Source organism: Urocitellus parryii, chromosome 8 (genome assembly GCF_045843805.1).
Source record: "Urocitellus parryii isolate mUroPar1 chromosome 8, mUroPar1.hap1, whole genome shotgun sequence".
Classification (NCBI taxonomy): Eukaryota; Metazoa; Chordata; class Mammalia; order Rodentia; family Sciuridae; genus Urocitellus; species Urocitellus parryii.
The window spans coordinates 11675878-11690985 of NC_135538.1; the positions used below are offsets into that span (position 1 = coordinate 11675878).

General features: G+C 45.0%; 1 protein-coding gene across 2 annotated transcripts in view; it reads right to left on the reverse strand.

Moving 5' to 3' along the window:
- Positions 1-15108, reverse strand: part of Tiam2 (TIAM Rac1 associated GEF 2) — a 129061-nt gene that overhangs the window by 45574 nt on the left and 68379 nt on the right. For both annotated transcript variants that reach the window (XM_026393814.2, XM_026393813.2), the window contains exons 11-14: positions 14903-15007; positions 14587-14665; positions 14173-14265; positions 13410-13673 (exon numbers count right to left, since the gene is read on the reverse strand). In XM_026393814.2, the coding sequence (XP_026249599.2) occupies positions 13410-13673; positions 14173-14265; positions 14587-14665; positions 14903-15007 (541 nt within the window). The remainder of the gene's footprint in view (positions 1-13409; positions 13674-14172; positions 14266-14586; positions 14666-14902; positions 15008-15108) is intronic.

Genomic DNA, 15108 nt, shown 5'->3' on the forward strand with positions numbered 1-15108 from the left:
TTGTGATAAATACTCTTAGAGTCAAAAGAGGAGCAGGAGCTCGGCAAGTGCCATCAGGGTCCGAATGTGCTGCCGGTCACCTCCCTGGCTGACTGCAGCATACAGCTCCTCTGAGGACCGTGGCAGAAGACTCTGGATAACACCCACATCCTTGTTCTACAGGCAGCTCTGGCTGTGACCCAGGCAGAGTATTCAGCCCCCCCAAAAGGAGAACCTCCCACTTTCCCTCATCAGGGCCCCCATGACAAAGACCATGACAAAGGAGATCTTCAGCCAAGGTCTTGGTATCACCAGACACTGACACTCTCCAGAGTTGGGAGGGTCACCAAATGCCATGCTTATTATATTCAGGGGTGTATCACAGACAACACCGTATTTCAGACACTTAAAGGATTTTAATAAAGTGGAGTTTTGGTATAAAACTCTTATGAACAACTTACTTAGAATTCTATTCAAAGATACAAGGAAGAAAAAAAAAAAAACGACAGAAAAAAGTATGCATGAGTTCCCTCTTGAGAACGTTGCTATGGGAAAAGGAAAGCTGAGCCATCCTGTTTTCAGTGAGTGCTACTGGTCTACCACATGAAAGGGTGGCCAAACAGGAATGCAGTACTGACTCATGCCACAACACGGAGGGGCCCAGACAACATCACACTAAGTGAAAGAAATCCGACCGGACAGGCCACCTACAGTACAATTCCAGGTAGACAAAATGCCTAGAATTGGCCAATCCATAGAGTAGATGTGTGGTTTCCAGGAGCTAGGGGGACAGATCATTCTTCCAAAGCCAGGCACAGTGGTGCACACCTGTAATCCCAGCTTCTCAGGAGGCCAAAGCTAGAGGATCACAAGTTGGAACTCAGCCTGGGCAACTTAGTGAAGCCCTGTCACAAAAGGGCTGGGAATGTAGCTCAGTGGCAGAACACTTGCCTAGCATGTGGGAGACTCAGTACAAATCCCAGTCTCTCTCTCTCTCTCTCTCACACACACACACACACACACACACTGCACAACAATAAAGATAGTGAAAATATCACTACAAGCAACTCATCTTTCACCAGCCATCACAAGGCAGGCAGTTCCTAATCGCCACCCCCAATCCCCAGACAAGAACGGAGATGAGATGACAAGGGCCATCATGAATTCAGTCAAATCTAAATTCGTTCTACGAAAGGGCAAATTATTAGTGGGTTTTACTCTATGTGCATTAATAGAGAAATATTTAAAAGGAGACAAAAAAAAAAAAAAAGACAAGGTTAAAATCCAGACATTTCCCCATGTGGAGGGAAAAGCAAGGCATTACAGGACTGTCCTTCCCCGAGACTGACTGTGACCTTCTCCAAGTTCCCAGGGACTTCCCGTGTCCCTGTGCCTTGATTTACCCAGCTGTGAGAGTGAAATGATAATAACATCTCTGCTCCATCAGGGTGAAGCAAGGGGTAATTAGTGCTTTTAAGGCTCTCTGTGATCTTTATATTGAGACAGCCTGCTATTATTCCAGAGCCCTAACAAACACCTTCTTCACAGCAGTCAAGACCTGACTCTATTTAAAGAGGTAAAGAGATGCCTACAAAACTAAATGGAATTCTTGATCCATTACATTGCTTTTTTTTTTTTTCACTTTATAACCTTTCCTAAGAAATGAGCATTCCTGCAGTCATTAAATTGTTATGTTAATCGTACGAAATAGATGAATTTTAGAGAGAGAAAAATGAAAGACCAAACTGTCTTGTCCAGTCCCTTGTTAGGAATTGCAGTAATGGAAATCAGATCCAGCTGCCCCAGCTCACACAGAACAAAGCCGGGGATGAGAGTCCAGACATGATTCCTGTGGACCTAGCCTTTCACAATGAAAATGCATCTCACTATCAGTTCTGACCTAGCCTGGTGACACAGACGTTCCTGTTCCTTTTTAGTCGTGGTTTTCACTTTATCTAGATCATAAACACCAATCAACCCACTGCAATTGCAAACAGGACAGATGTGGGACCCTGGCTGGACTCTCAGACTACTGGGATGTGTGGTAAGGCTCTTCAGAGCCAGAGCATCCCGTTCCCAGCCCAGCACAGCCAAAGGCCGGCTCAGAGTCCCCTCCATGTGCTGAAGTAAGCGGAGACCTCAGTCACATCCCACACTCTCCCTGCAGTAGATCAAGGAAGAGACCAGGAGCCTCAAAGTGTGCGGCGGGGATTCTGCTTATGCCCGCAGCCTGCTCTCAGCGACAGCCCTGACACCTTCCCTTTGGTTGTCACTATTTACTCAACACCTGCAACTGACCGAGAAGTGTGCTAGCGCCGCATCTCAAACATCTCTGGCTTCTACCAAGTCCCCGTGTTCACGGGATTTTTGGCAATAGGTAAATATGTAAGCAGTAGGTGCTAACTCCTCCGTCCCGTACACAGCAGAGTCCTTTCAGAGCTCAAAACGGGGAGAGCCCAGGACTCTCCACCTGCGGGCAGCCCCTGTATTTCACAGAACACAGTCCTAAAAGACAAGTGCAGAGGTGAGTAGAGAGTCTGCCAAATCCCAATCTTGGATTCCTCAAAGACTCATGAAATCTACCTCCCATCTCACCTTGAAACACCCTGTCACACCTCTTAGTCTCCTTTCTCAGCTAAGTCAAACTGACCTCCACAAGACTGAAGGACAACCATGGTGTGCTGAAGGCTTGCTGGCCAGGGCCCACCTGACGGCTGGCATTTAAGCCATGAGTACTAAACTTAGGCTTCTTACCAACATTTATAGTCCCTTCTTCCCCTCATTTTTATAAAATAAAAATGATGAAGTCTAATGAACACTCAGAAAATTTTGCTGATACTACCACGAAAAGACACCTAAAGTTCGTAGAAGCCTGACAGGGTCATTCATCCACAAAAACATGAAGTCGGAATTCAATTCACAGCTGGCGATTCAGGAGGGAACAGTGAGTTGGAAAGGTAAGTGAAGCAGTGGACGATAACACGTCCTTCCATTCAAATTATTGTGTATCTTCTGCCAGGGCTCTAGCTGTCCTTGGAGAAGATAATGCACAATAATTTTGCTAACAATGTCACATGTCTATTTCCAAAGAAATTTTCTAGAGCTACCAAGAAGTAACAAAATTGGTTAATTTGAACTTTGTCATTTTCTTCATTTTATATTAAAGAGGCTAATGACCCCCCCCCCAAAAAAAAAGGATTTGTAAATGGATAACTTACAAATGATCATAGGTGATTACGGTAGCATCAGAAATAAATTTATAAGATACAACAGATCATTACTGAATTGTCTGAAAGAAACTGATGCCCTGCAACTGTATTTCAAAGTTTATTTATTTATTTATTTTTACAAACAAATGTGTGTTTGCTTTATACAAGGAGTGAAAATCTTTAAAGTCGGCAAGTTGTCACTCAAATCTATCATTCTATGTTGCTAATTTTGATCAATTTTGTGGAATTTTTCTAGATGGACTTTCACTACAAGCCATTTAAAAATTATCTTGAAGGTAGGTGAGACATGCATCAGAGAGACTTAGCACAGTGTCCCAATGTCCTGGCCAATCATCTCAGAGACTTGCCATTGTCCTTTGCTGGAGAGTTTGCTCCCAGATGTTCCCAGGGCTCCATCCCTTGCCTCCTTCAAGCCTTTGTTCCAATGTGCCTCTAGTTCTCCTGAAGTCTGCTGGATTTACAATGTCACCCCCCAGTCCCTACTCCAGTTCCTTGCTGCCCTGATCCAACTTCTCCATTCCACTTGGAAATTCCCTGTTAGTACACTACTTAATTTATTTATTATGCTTTTGCCTATCTTCTATTTCCTGCACTAAAATGTGTAAGAATTTCTTTTAACCTGTTTTGTTGACTGTACACTTTTATTACAACAGTCCCTGCCACACAATAGCTAGTCATTAAATAGCTGTTAAGCGAATGCCTGAAAGAAAAGTTAAAGAAGGCAAATATGTGTTTTCCAGAGACCACCAGTTTCTCAGCTGGGGCTGAGGGTGCTCTCTGCAGGTAATGCAGCCTACTGTGGGGGTGAGGGGCTGCATGTGCTTCATGGACCTAAAGGAAGGCCTTGAATTCAGAAATAAGGACAAAAGTTCATTTCCCAACTTCAAAAAAAAAAAAAAGAAGAAATAAATAAATTCAGTCAAATTATTTACACCACAGATTAAACCTCAAGGAATAAACAAAGCCAGGATGCCCTTCTTGGCTACAAGTCTGGTTTTCTACACTTTAAACAGACCACAGTTGGGAGGCAGCATAGTTGTTCCCGTACCGTGAGGGCAGGATGCTGAATGGTGAAGAGCTGGGGACTGTGGCCTCTTTTTCACATCTCAGTGCTGTCGTTTCCATATTCTTTATTTATTATTGATGAAATGTTCCAGCAAATATTTATTGAGTGGTTCTGCTTGTGTGCTGCGGAGTTATGGATGCTCAAAGAGTACCTGTTGAGGGAGGGCAAGCCCCGCTGCCTACCTATAGGCTCTGGTGGAGGACGGGCAGGGCACCCTGCCACATGAAGCTCCCACCTCCCACCCCAATCCAGGCCTCTGTTGTCTCTCCATGTGGCTGGAGCAGCTCCTATGCCCTTCCCAGCACTGGCACCAGAGTGGCCTGTCTTGCTTACATACAAATGTGACCAGCCCTGAGAATCTCACCGGGCTTCTCTGCCCAACTTCCTAGCCCTGGAAGCCCATCGGGCTGCCCTTCCCCTTCCGGTTGGCACCAGACTCTAGTCCTACAATCTCACACTCTTCCCCACAGCCAGGCTCCCAGCTCCCTCCCCACTTCCTCAACCTCCTCCTCTACCCCCTTCATGCTTCAGAGTCCAACATAAAGGAGACCCTCCCTCAGAAGTGGCAATGACTTCAATCTGTCCTAGGCGTCACTGCATTCTTCACCGCCACGTGCTCAGTCTGAGAAGTATTCCAGTTTCACTTAAGAATGGAATTTCCCCAATGAAGCTGCACGAATTAAGAAGCTTTCTACATCTCGACCCTTAGAACGCAGCTGAGAAGTGCACACAGCTCTCTGCCACAGGCCAAGGGAGGGACGTGGGTGGTTGTGAGGAAAAGCACTTGGACAACTGAGTTTCAGACTGAACTCGTGAAACGTGATTTGTACTTAAAAATACAACTAATTGGGGGCTGGGGCTGGGGCTCAGTGGTAGTGGACTTGCCTGCGTGTGTGAGGCACTGAGTTCAGTTTTCAGCACTGCATATAAATAAATAAAATAAAGGTCTATCAACAACTAAAAAAAATTTTAAAAATACAATTAATTGAGAATATTTCCTTTAAAATGAACAGAGTGAGCCTTCTAAGAAAACAACTGACAGTATTCGCAGATATAATACAAACTTTCAGGCAAAAATTAGATTCTTGGCAACTTTGTATCTGCCACTATGAGTGTGACAGCTCCCCAATATTTAAAGACTTTTCCAATGAGATTTGATGTGAATTTTTTAATACAGAGTAATAAGACATCCATACTTGAGAGCCACATAACTCAGTGAGCCCATGTTTTTCAAATAAACAAATGTATGCTGTAAAATAATGTATGAGTAAAAGATCCATTCCAACTGCAAGATGACCTACTGGATGTTCGTGACCACGAAGAAAAGTCCACTAACTCCTTCTCAGATGCCACGTTGCAACTAACTTTGAAGGACTACTTCTTCAGTTTTGGTGTAATATCAAAAACAGCCTCCACAATTATCAGAAAGGGCTATTACAATACTCCTTCCTGAGTGCATACGTCTGGGTGAGACTGGACCATCTTCAAACAGTGCCACCAGAACAATGCATGGCAACAAATGGCACAAGGAAACCAATTGAGAGTCCAGTGGTCCTCCGGGAAGATACATGATCAAGAGGTTTGCAAAACTGTAGAACAAACCTACTCTTTTTTTTTTTTTTTTTTTTTTTTAGAGAGAGTGAGAGAGGGGGGGGGGAGAGAGAGAGAGAGAATTTTTTAATATTTATTTTTTAGTTCTCGGCGGACACAACATCTTTGTCTGTATGTGGTGCTGAGGATCGAACCCGGGCCGCACGCATGCCAGGCGAGCGCTACCGCTTGAGCCACGTCCCCAGCCCCACAAACCTACTCTTCTCACAACTTTTTTTTTTTTTTTTTGGTTTGAAAAAACATTTCATGAAATGGGTTCATTGCAAGTTTAAAATTTAAGAAGTATTTTTGAGATTCTTCTCAGTTTAAATTTCTAATACAATAAACAGCTATGTAACTAGGGCTCTTTGGGGTCCTCAATAATCCCTAGCAGTATAGGATCCAGAAGGAGCCCACCAAGTTTGTTGAAACCAGGTGGTCGCTACAGTGGGTGTCGGTGCCCATGACACCTGCAGCCCAGCACCTGAAGGTAGGGCTGTGTTTCCTCCATTTTTGCATCTCTGCCATCCAACACAGCACTCGACACAACCACAAACGGGGGGTTACCTTACAGTTCTGGAGGTCGGAAGGCCAAGGCCGGTGGGGCTGGGTTCCCTCTGGACGCCTGGATCCACGCAGGGAAACTGTTTCTCTCCTTTCAAGTACCAACTTCCAGAGGCCGCCTGCAGGGCATGGCTCGTGGTCACACTGACCACAGGGCACAGCCCCTGGCTCTGGCCTTCCTGCTCCCTCCTGGGTGGACTCTGCGCCACCCAGATAACCCAGAGTAATGCCTCTTCTCGGGCCCCTCACTTCCTCCCATCCACAAAGCTCCTTGTTCCACGTAAGTCCCTGCTGCCACATTTGCTGTTCTGAGGATTAGGGTCTGGGCACTTTGAAGGAGGCCCTCGTTCTGCCTACCACAGTCACATACTAAGGTAGTGCTATAAAACCAAAGCAGAAAACACCCCACCATTCCCCGTACAACAACTGCCCTGAAGGAGAACCTCAGGGGCTGAGAACAAAGCAGGAGGAATTAATCCACTTTCTTTAACACACAAACTGTAGCCATGTGCCAGCACCACCTAGTGTTTTCCTCCTGTTTCCTCACTAACCCCACAAAAATCCCAGACCACTTTACAGTTGCTGTAACTCTGCACAGAGGGGTCACGTGACTTGCCCGAAGCCACACATCCAGGAAGCAGAAGAGCCTGAGCCAGGACTTGAACCCAGGATGTCTGGTTAATGTCCATGCTTTTAACCATTGTGCTACCCAATCCCAGGGCACTTGGTGTGGCTGTTCAACCTTCTACACTGCTGGGATTTCATACCATGCACGTGTATTACCAATCCAAAAAAACAGAGGATGCTGTCAATCAAACAGTTATCTCTAATAGAGTGAGCTAAAAAGGAGCTACCAGGATGTGGTCATTCTGGATGGTTTAATCCCTTCATAGGGAGGAACAGAGTCAGGAATATAATCCTTTTTTTTAGCCCAATACAAAAGAAGAGGATCCAAGGTGGAAATACAGATGAGCATCATTTGGCAGCCAGAGCTTGAACATCCACAGGAATAGAGGGGCTGCTTTTTCTTTTCCTTATGCAACAGGCTATGAGGATTCAGCCAGCCTGGACTCAGAGAACTACACGCTACAGAGGTCTGGCTCACTCTGTGTGCACAGGAGACGAGGCAGGGCATCAAGAAGGCTCAGATCTCTCTAAAAGTGGCACGCTTCGAATGCTCCACACACTGCCCTTCCAAGGAAGGTTCCTTAGCTTTTCACCTAAATGGTGTATTTGCACTTAATGGTCAGAGAAAGAACACAAAGCTGGCTTTTACTAAAAATGCTGGCAAACTCTGGACAGCTTCTGCCCTGGCCACAGCACTGCCCCACCCTCCTTACTGAGGGGCATCGCCTCACTACTAGCCATCCCAGTGCAGGCCACAGGACATTATTGTGTCTGCTATACCCCTAGAGGTGACCCGTGAGGACTGACCATCAGTATCTATGGCTTCCCAATGCTGACACGTGCTTGGGCTTTACAGGGAACTTACAGTCATTCACTCATTCACTCTTTTCCCCAAATCATTTTTATTAGTTTTCAGGGGACTTCCAATCATTAAAAACAATAAGACCCGCAGGAATGAAGCCATAGTATGAGAAAACAGAGCTGATAGGCTGGTGTGGGTTTTCAAACCACACTCCAGAGGTCATCAAAGGACCAGATGAGTCCTCTGAACTCCAGCAGGGGCAGGGAAGGTGGTGGGGTTTTCCAGATGGCGCCACAGTCTCCTGTAAATCCCACAAGCTGCCCAGCAGTCTGACCCGCCTTTTCCCAGGAGCTCTGCCTGCCACCTCTGTGCAGGCCACCGGCTCCGTGGGAGACTCCCTTGCCTCCTCTGGGCGCAGAACCTGTGCGTCAGCAGTGCCCAGATCAAATGCCATCCCCTCTAGAAATCTCTCTTGGGCGCTCATGCTGCGAGTCCAGTCCTCAACTGTGCACTCCTCCGCCCTCTAACTCATCTTCACATGCCAAGGTCAAATCCCACCTCCGACCCCTGTTCTCTTCACCACAAAAGTTTTGATTTTTGGGCTGGGGTAGCGTACTCGCCTGACATGCGTGCAACCCGGGTTCGATCCTCAGCACCACATACCAACAAAGATGTTGTGTCCACCGAGAACTAGAAAATAAATATTAAAAATTCTCTCTCTCTCTCTCTCTCTCTCTCTCTCTCTCTCTCTCCTCTCTCACTCTCTTTAAAAAAAAATTCTCTCTCTCTCCTCTCTCACTCTCTCTTTAAAAAAAAAGTTTTGATTTTTAATGTATTTTATTATTCACAAGTATTTCCACTCAACTGCAAGTTTCTTGAGATTATACAATGAATTCATCCTTACATACCAAGGTCAAATAAGTGAATGGCAAGAGTGAGAAAAAGGGAATCAGACTCCCCAACAAAATTCAGCAAGGGAAGGAGTCCCCAAGATCTTTGTTCTCTCCACAGCTAACAGAAAGCCACATACTCCATTCTGGTGATGCACAGCACTGAAACTTCCTTTCAGAATGTTTCTAAGGAACGACTTAATCTGAGACCAAAGTTCCAAGTCCTGACAAAACCGATATTTCCCAATCAGCTTTTTTAAAAAAATAAATAAATAAAAATGCACCTCCCTTCTTTAGGAACACTAATATGTTTTTATATCTTGGAGTCGAGGGTGTCAGCCAGACAGACTCAGGAATAGTGGTTTTACACACAAACAGTGTGTTCTCCAAGCTAAATGCTATTAGTCATCCTAAACAAAATGCCCTCACTCTCACAAACAGGAAATGAGTGGCCTGGCCCCATCACAGCCAGCTCTGTAAGACTTTCCCCTGGTGGAAAGCTGTACCGTGGACACACACATCCCCAGGAGCAAGGCATCCAGGAGAGCAAACTCACGTCTAAGTGGCTTCTTCTCAAAAGGAGAGAGGTTCAAAGGGAGCCTGGGGCTCGAGAGGAACCTTCACCACTGGGGACACATTCGCTGGGTCTGCACTGGCCTTTTCCATTTCATCTCCCGTTAAACACACCCCTACGCTACACCAAGGCATCAAGAGCATGCGTCCAAGCCACGAGTCCAGTGTTGACATAAGGACCTTGTTCAGGAACTCTGTGTCCAATGAGACTTCCCTGAAAGCTGCTGGAATTGTTCAAAGGATGGCAAACACTAGAAAAGGGATTTTCACGCCTAACTCATAAAAGCTCATGAACAGGAATCCAGCATAAACAGGCCTGGAACACCGGGTCCCATCAATGGTGGCCTTGTTGGCACTAAAATAACTAAAATTCCCTCGGGGGAATTCCAGTGGTGAAATTAGTTCTCCCTATAAAAAGTCTTCACAGATGATATTTCAGCTCAAGTCAGATACAGCTCATGGACATTCCCTCTTCCTATGACTATCAGAACAGGAATTAAAGGCAAAAATCAAAGAGCCCTTCACTTCTTAGGGGGCAAAGGAACTTCCTGTGGAACACAGGTCAGTTCTCAGAATCTGGTCAGTGAGGACGTCAGGAAGGGAAGCTGGTGACTGGGAATCCTCTGCTTCTTGGTGGACTTACCTACTGAGTAGAACAGTCTCCTGAGCAAGGGCTGAGCAGCAAGTGAGGCGAGTTAACCAATCCACTTGCTGCTTTCTGACCACTACAGGACAGTGGTGGCAGTTTGAGGCACATATTTCCTAACCGAGAGAACACCCCACCTGAGCACAACAGTTACCTTTTGCTATAATCTCCTTCAATTTTTAAGAACTCAAAGAGAGGGGCTGCTTAGGTCCAGGCTTGCCTCCTGTAGACTACTGGCCATGAGGCAGTGTGAGTGCACACACTGACCAGGGGTGGCCATTGGGGGGCCCACCCTGGTTAGCTAAAAGTGGAGCCTGCACTGCTCCAAATCACCTGAAGGAGGTGCTCTCATAGCAGGACCCATCAAGCAAGTCTCATTCACTGTGGAGTTTGAGACCCATTTCCCTGAATGTTATCCATACAGATCAAGCAGCCTTCGATACCAGTAGAACCCATCTTTTCTTTAAAAAAAAAAAAAAAAACACAGAGCCTAAACAGCAACCCACAGCCACTTCCCTGGCTCTCATGTCACTGTGACTAACACTTCTTTTAGACACAGATAGAGACAGATAATTTTTTTCCCCCTCTACTCAAACCTAATCAAGAGACTAAGGTTAACCAACATAAATGTCTGGATATCTGACCAAAACCCAAAATAGACCAAAAGCCCTAAGCTCCATGTAGCTTTTCCCCAGGACCTCACACATTCAAACACTCAATAGGGAGGAGGTCAGTAAATATTCCAAATATGACCAAACAACCAGTTAGTGCTTTCTTCCTCCTCCATCTTTTGATATTCTTATAAAACAGGTCTTCTCTTTCAGGGAGTCCTTGACAGACAGAGAACTGGCCTTTCTAGACAAGGAAGCAGAACTGTCCTTCCCTCTTCCCAAGTACCCAGACACCATCTAGAAATGACCACTGCTAAGCATAAACCAGAATTGTGTTAATAACTGGTTTTCAAAGGCATTTAAGTTTTTATCTGTGCCAATTTATTTTTTTTTTAAGAAAGAAAACAGGATTACTGTTTTCTGCTTCACTGCAAAAGCAAATCAAAGTAAGTTTCAATAAAATGTTAAGCTGCGAAGGCGAGGGAAGCGGGAGAATCAGGGTTTCAGACAAGGGGTGGTTATAGGTGTTTATGTGGCAGGTGGTCCCCAGAGCAGCAGAGAGAAACTGGCAGAAGCCCATGAACAGTGTGAGGCATCTCTGTGTGCACCGGGGCGCCCCCCAGGGGCCACTCGAAGAACAGCATGGAGCCTCTGCAAGGGAGGAGGAAGAGGGGTAGCACCCCCCACCAGGCCCCCCAAACCAGACTCAAGCCCCACTCTCACTGGGCTGCACATTTGTCCTCACAGCCCCTCTCAGAAATGCCACGCACGCAGGCTTCTTTTAACGCAGAGATGTTATGTACGAATGAGAAGTTTGCTCTTTCTTTTCTCTTTCAATTTCTTACCTGCCCACCCCCTATTTTACATCCACCCAGCTACCTTCAGAATGAATAGGTTTCCTTCTGAAGTGTTCATTCACAGGCCGTTAACTTCCTTCCCAAGTGAGGTAACTATCCCAAAAAGAAAGAAAAATAATCATGTTTGCAAAGTGTGTGGAGAACTGGCCCCTGTGGCCGTTTTCTCTCCAACACAAGCACATTACTATGGAACAGTCACCTGGAGCTCAGGAAAGGGGACAAACACCACCACCTAGGGCAGAAGGGATGGCACACTGCCTGGGATGCTGTCACCCTCCAAGGAACACAGTCCCACCAGGAAACCAGGAAGGAAGGGGCTAGTGGCTCTCCCTGGCTGGTGGGGAAGCCCCGTCCAGGGAAGAAATCTGTACACATGGGCACTGTAGCCATGTAGACGGGCACCAGCGGTAAGGCCAGCCGTGGACAAGCCCCGCTTCGGCTGGCTAGCCAAGTGACCTGTGCTCACAGCTCCTCGGGGAAGTTACCAAAATCTAGACCACCAGAAAGGCTCTTAGGACAAGGACTAGAGCGGCCATCTGACACACCCAGGACCACCTTTCCATCCTGTTTCCTTGCAGAAAGTGGTAGGCAAGCCTACCTCACCTGCTTCATTCTATTTTTTAAAAAAAAAAAAAGGTAAATTCGACCCTTTTGCTGCTTTCTATAGGAATTCACTTATGAAAGTATCAACAGTATAATAGACTCTTCAGTGATTCCTTATTGTGATAAAACGCACAGAGGTATAACACAGGAAGTGCACACATCCCTCCAGAGTAATGAATCCAGCAAAGCGACACACGCACAGATTATGTGGAACACTCAGGCTTGTGACAGCAGCCAGCAGGTTGAGTGATGGCCTAATATGGCACGTAATTAACGAGTTCCATCATAACTTTTTGTTTTATGATGCTCCCTTTTATATCCCAATAGTCAATTTAATAGCATTTTAAATGGGAAGAAAACCCCACGAGAGGAGGGGAAAGCATTAGGTATCTTACTGAATCACAAATCTTACAATCTGATTTTTTAATTCCAAAAGTGACCTAATAAACTTGCTTTATAATTACATCCATCCTAACAGCTTTTCTTTGGGGTTTTTCATTCATTTTTGGTAATCATGCCAAGGCTTCGATTGAAATACATTGTCATTTTAGTTAAGTATTGTGTTCCCAGGATGAGGACCCTGTCTTGGGCTCCTCTGAAGCTTGACCTCAGGGACACAGAGTGCTACCTCTCATGTTCCCAAATAGTTGGAGCCTCTAATCCATTAAATTGCAGCATAGGCAATATGCATGAGCAATAACTTCAGAAATTTAAGCTTTGGGGTGATTTCCTCAGATGGAAATTTTACCTTGAGAAAAATACACTGGCATCAAATTTTTCAGTTTTAGGCCTTCGCAAAGTTTTGAAATTCACAACCTATGTTGAAAGTTTCCTGCTTACTGAGAAAGCATCTGACCAGAAATGAACCACTTTGGCTGCTACAAGAGCCAGTAAAGTGCTCAACAGGGGCCTGCTCTAGACCCAACAGAGTAAGGAAAAGCCCTCAACCTCAGCTTTTATGCAGGCCTTCACCTGCCTTCCATGACAGGCAACTGTGGTACTAAATAGTACTAAATACCGTGGGTGAGTTTAAAGAGTCTGCAATTTTAAAGAATATTCTGTGCAAAAATTATTAATTTAGGGTCTGAGGTAGTGGTTTAGTGGTAGAGCACTTGCCTAGCACAGGTGAGGCACTGGGTTTGATGCTCTGCACCACATTAGTAAAATAAATAAAATAAAGGTATAAAAAATTACTTTCTATTTTCAGGAAAGCACCATAACTACAAAAATGCATGGACTCTATTCCAGTTGGCATCTGTGTTCTTCTCTTAGGAAGGATTCTTTGAAAAGTTTGTATCATCCGAGTTTGCAACAATGTATCAGCCTGAGAAAAAATACCAGCCAGTAAGAAGGAAGCGCACGCAGACTTACCATTTGCTGTATTCTTTTTAAAGTTGTCCAGGAATTCCTCCAGCAGTTGGGACTGGTTGGGAGAGGGCAGCAGACCCTTCTGGTCCCTGGAGAACAGGTCACTGTCCGACCAGGAAGTACACAGGGTTGCTTTTGTGTCCAGAGGCCGGGCAATCAAAGTGAGTCCAACGCTCTTCTCAGAAAACAGGGCCTCCATCTGCTTGAGGTCAAGATCAGACACAGCTTCCCCGTTTAAGGTCATGATTTCATTGCCCTTTCTCAATCCTGAGCAGCAGCATAGGGAAACAGGAAGAAAACAGGTTACTGAAATATCTTGAAGGCTGCAAACTCAAACTGTGTACCCTGAGGGATGGTTTTGCCTGTTGCTTTCCTCAGAGAAAGAACCACATCTTACAGTAGCCACAGCACTAGAGGGAAGAGTTCTGACATGACACAATTTGCAGAGCCACTGATTGATGAATGTTCTGAGGGCAAATGCCCTGGGAAATGGAGTTTGCTTTATCTGTGTCTGCCTGCCTCTCATACTCTCTCCCTCCATCTGTACACGTGGACGCATGCTCTCTCTTTTAAAATGTACATGCGCATGCACACAAGCTTTCTGTGTCTATATACACATGCATTTTCAACTAAACTCTTAAGTTTATTTTCTTTAAAATTGCAGGAGAAACCATTTTTTGACAAAACAAAACAAAAAAATTGCACAAAGTAGACCACATTTCTACAGTTTGAGAGTTAGAGAGAACAGACATGGTGCCACACGGACCTCCCCCGTATGCCAAGCCATCAGGGAGAACGTCACTGATAAATATCCGGCTGAGATGCTGGTGCTCATCCACCTGGGCTGTGACTGCAAACCCTGGGAATGAAAAGAAAAGTTGAATTCACCTCGCCCCTCCACTTCCCCAACCCACTGACAGTATTTCCTTGAACACTTGCCTCCTGGTAAATTCAGTGTTATTACTGTGGCTACTCATCAGTGTTCATATTCATTCCTTTCATTACTCAGGCCTTGTTCCCAAATATTGACATATTTTATTCTACTAATGTAAATAGTAATGTAAAAAAAGAGAAAGGAAGTTCAGAATCTACTGTCATTCTCTGAAAACGTGAACATAAAACAACAAGGTCCAAAGATGGGGGGTGGGGACCAGCAAGGCACAGAGCTCCCTGCACTTACCAAAGTCAGACACACTCCCCGTCTTCGTGAGCTGCACATCATAAATGTTTAGTGGAAAGACTTCTATTTCATCATAAACCTGCAAACGGCAGAAACAACAAAATCAGAGGTTTGATATTATGGTACCTTGGATTATTCTTGACTTTTTTTTTTTCCATAATAAAACAAGAAAGCTATCAACAAACTACACTTTAGACGAGGGACATTTCCAAACCAGGTGCGAAATTTAAGCCATTTTCCCTCAAAATTAGATTTTTCAAACCCAAAAGGCCTCAGATATGATTCAGATTCCCTTTCCTAAAGTTAATGCACTCACCTGTTCTTGCATGTATTCACCCAGCGCAGGAATATAGCATTCGAAGCTCTCATCAACTAATTTTCGAAGTTGAAGGCCATAGTGACTGGGTTCCAAGTGCCTCATCTAGGAAAAAAAAAAAAAAGACAGGAATTCAGATTTTAAATGTTCTTTTCAAATTTATCATTGTTCAGCAGGCCCATTAAAATCAAAGTAGAAAAAAAAAG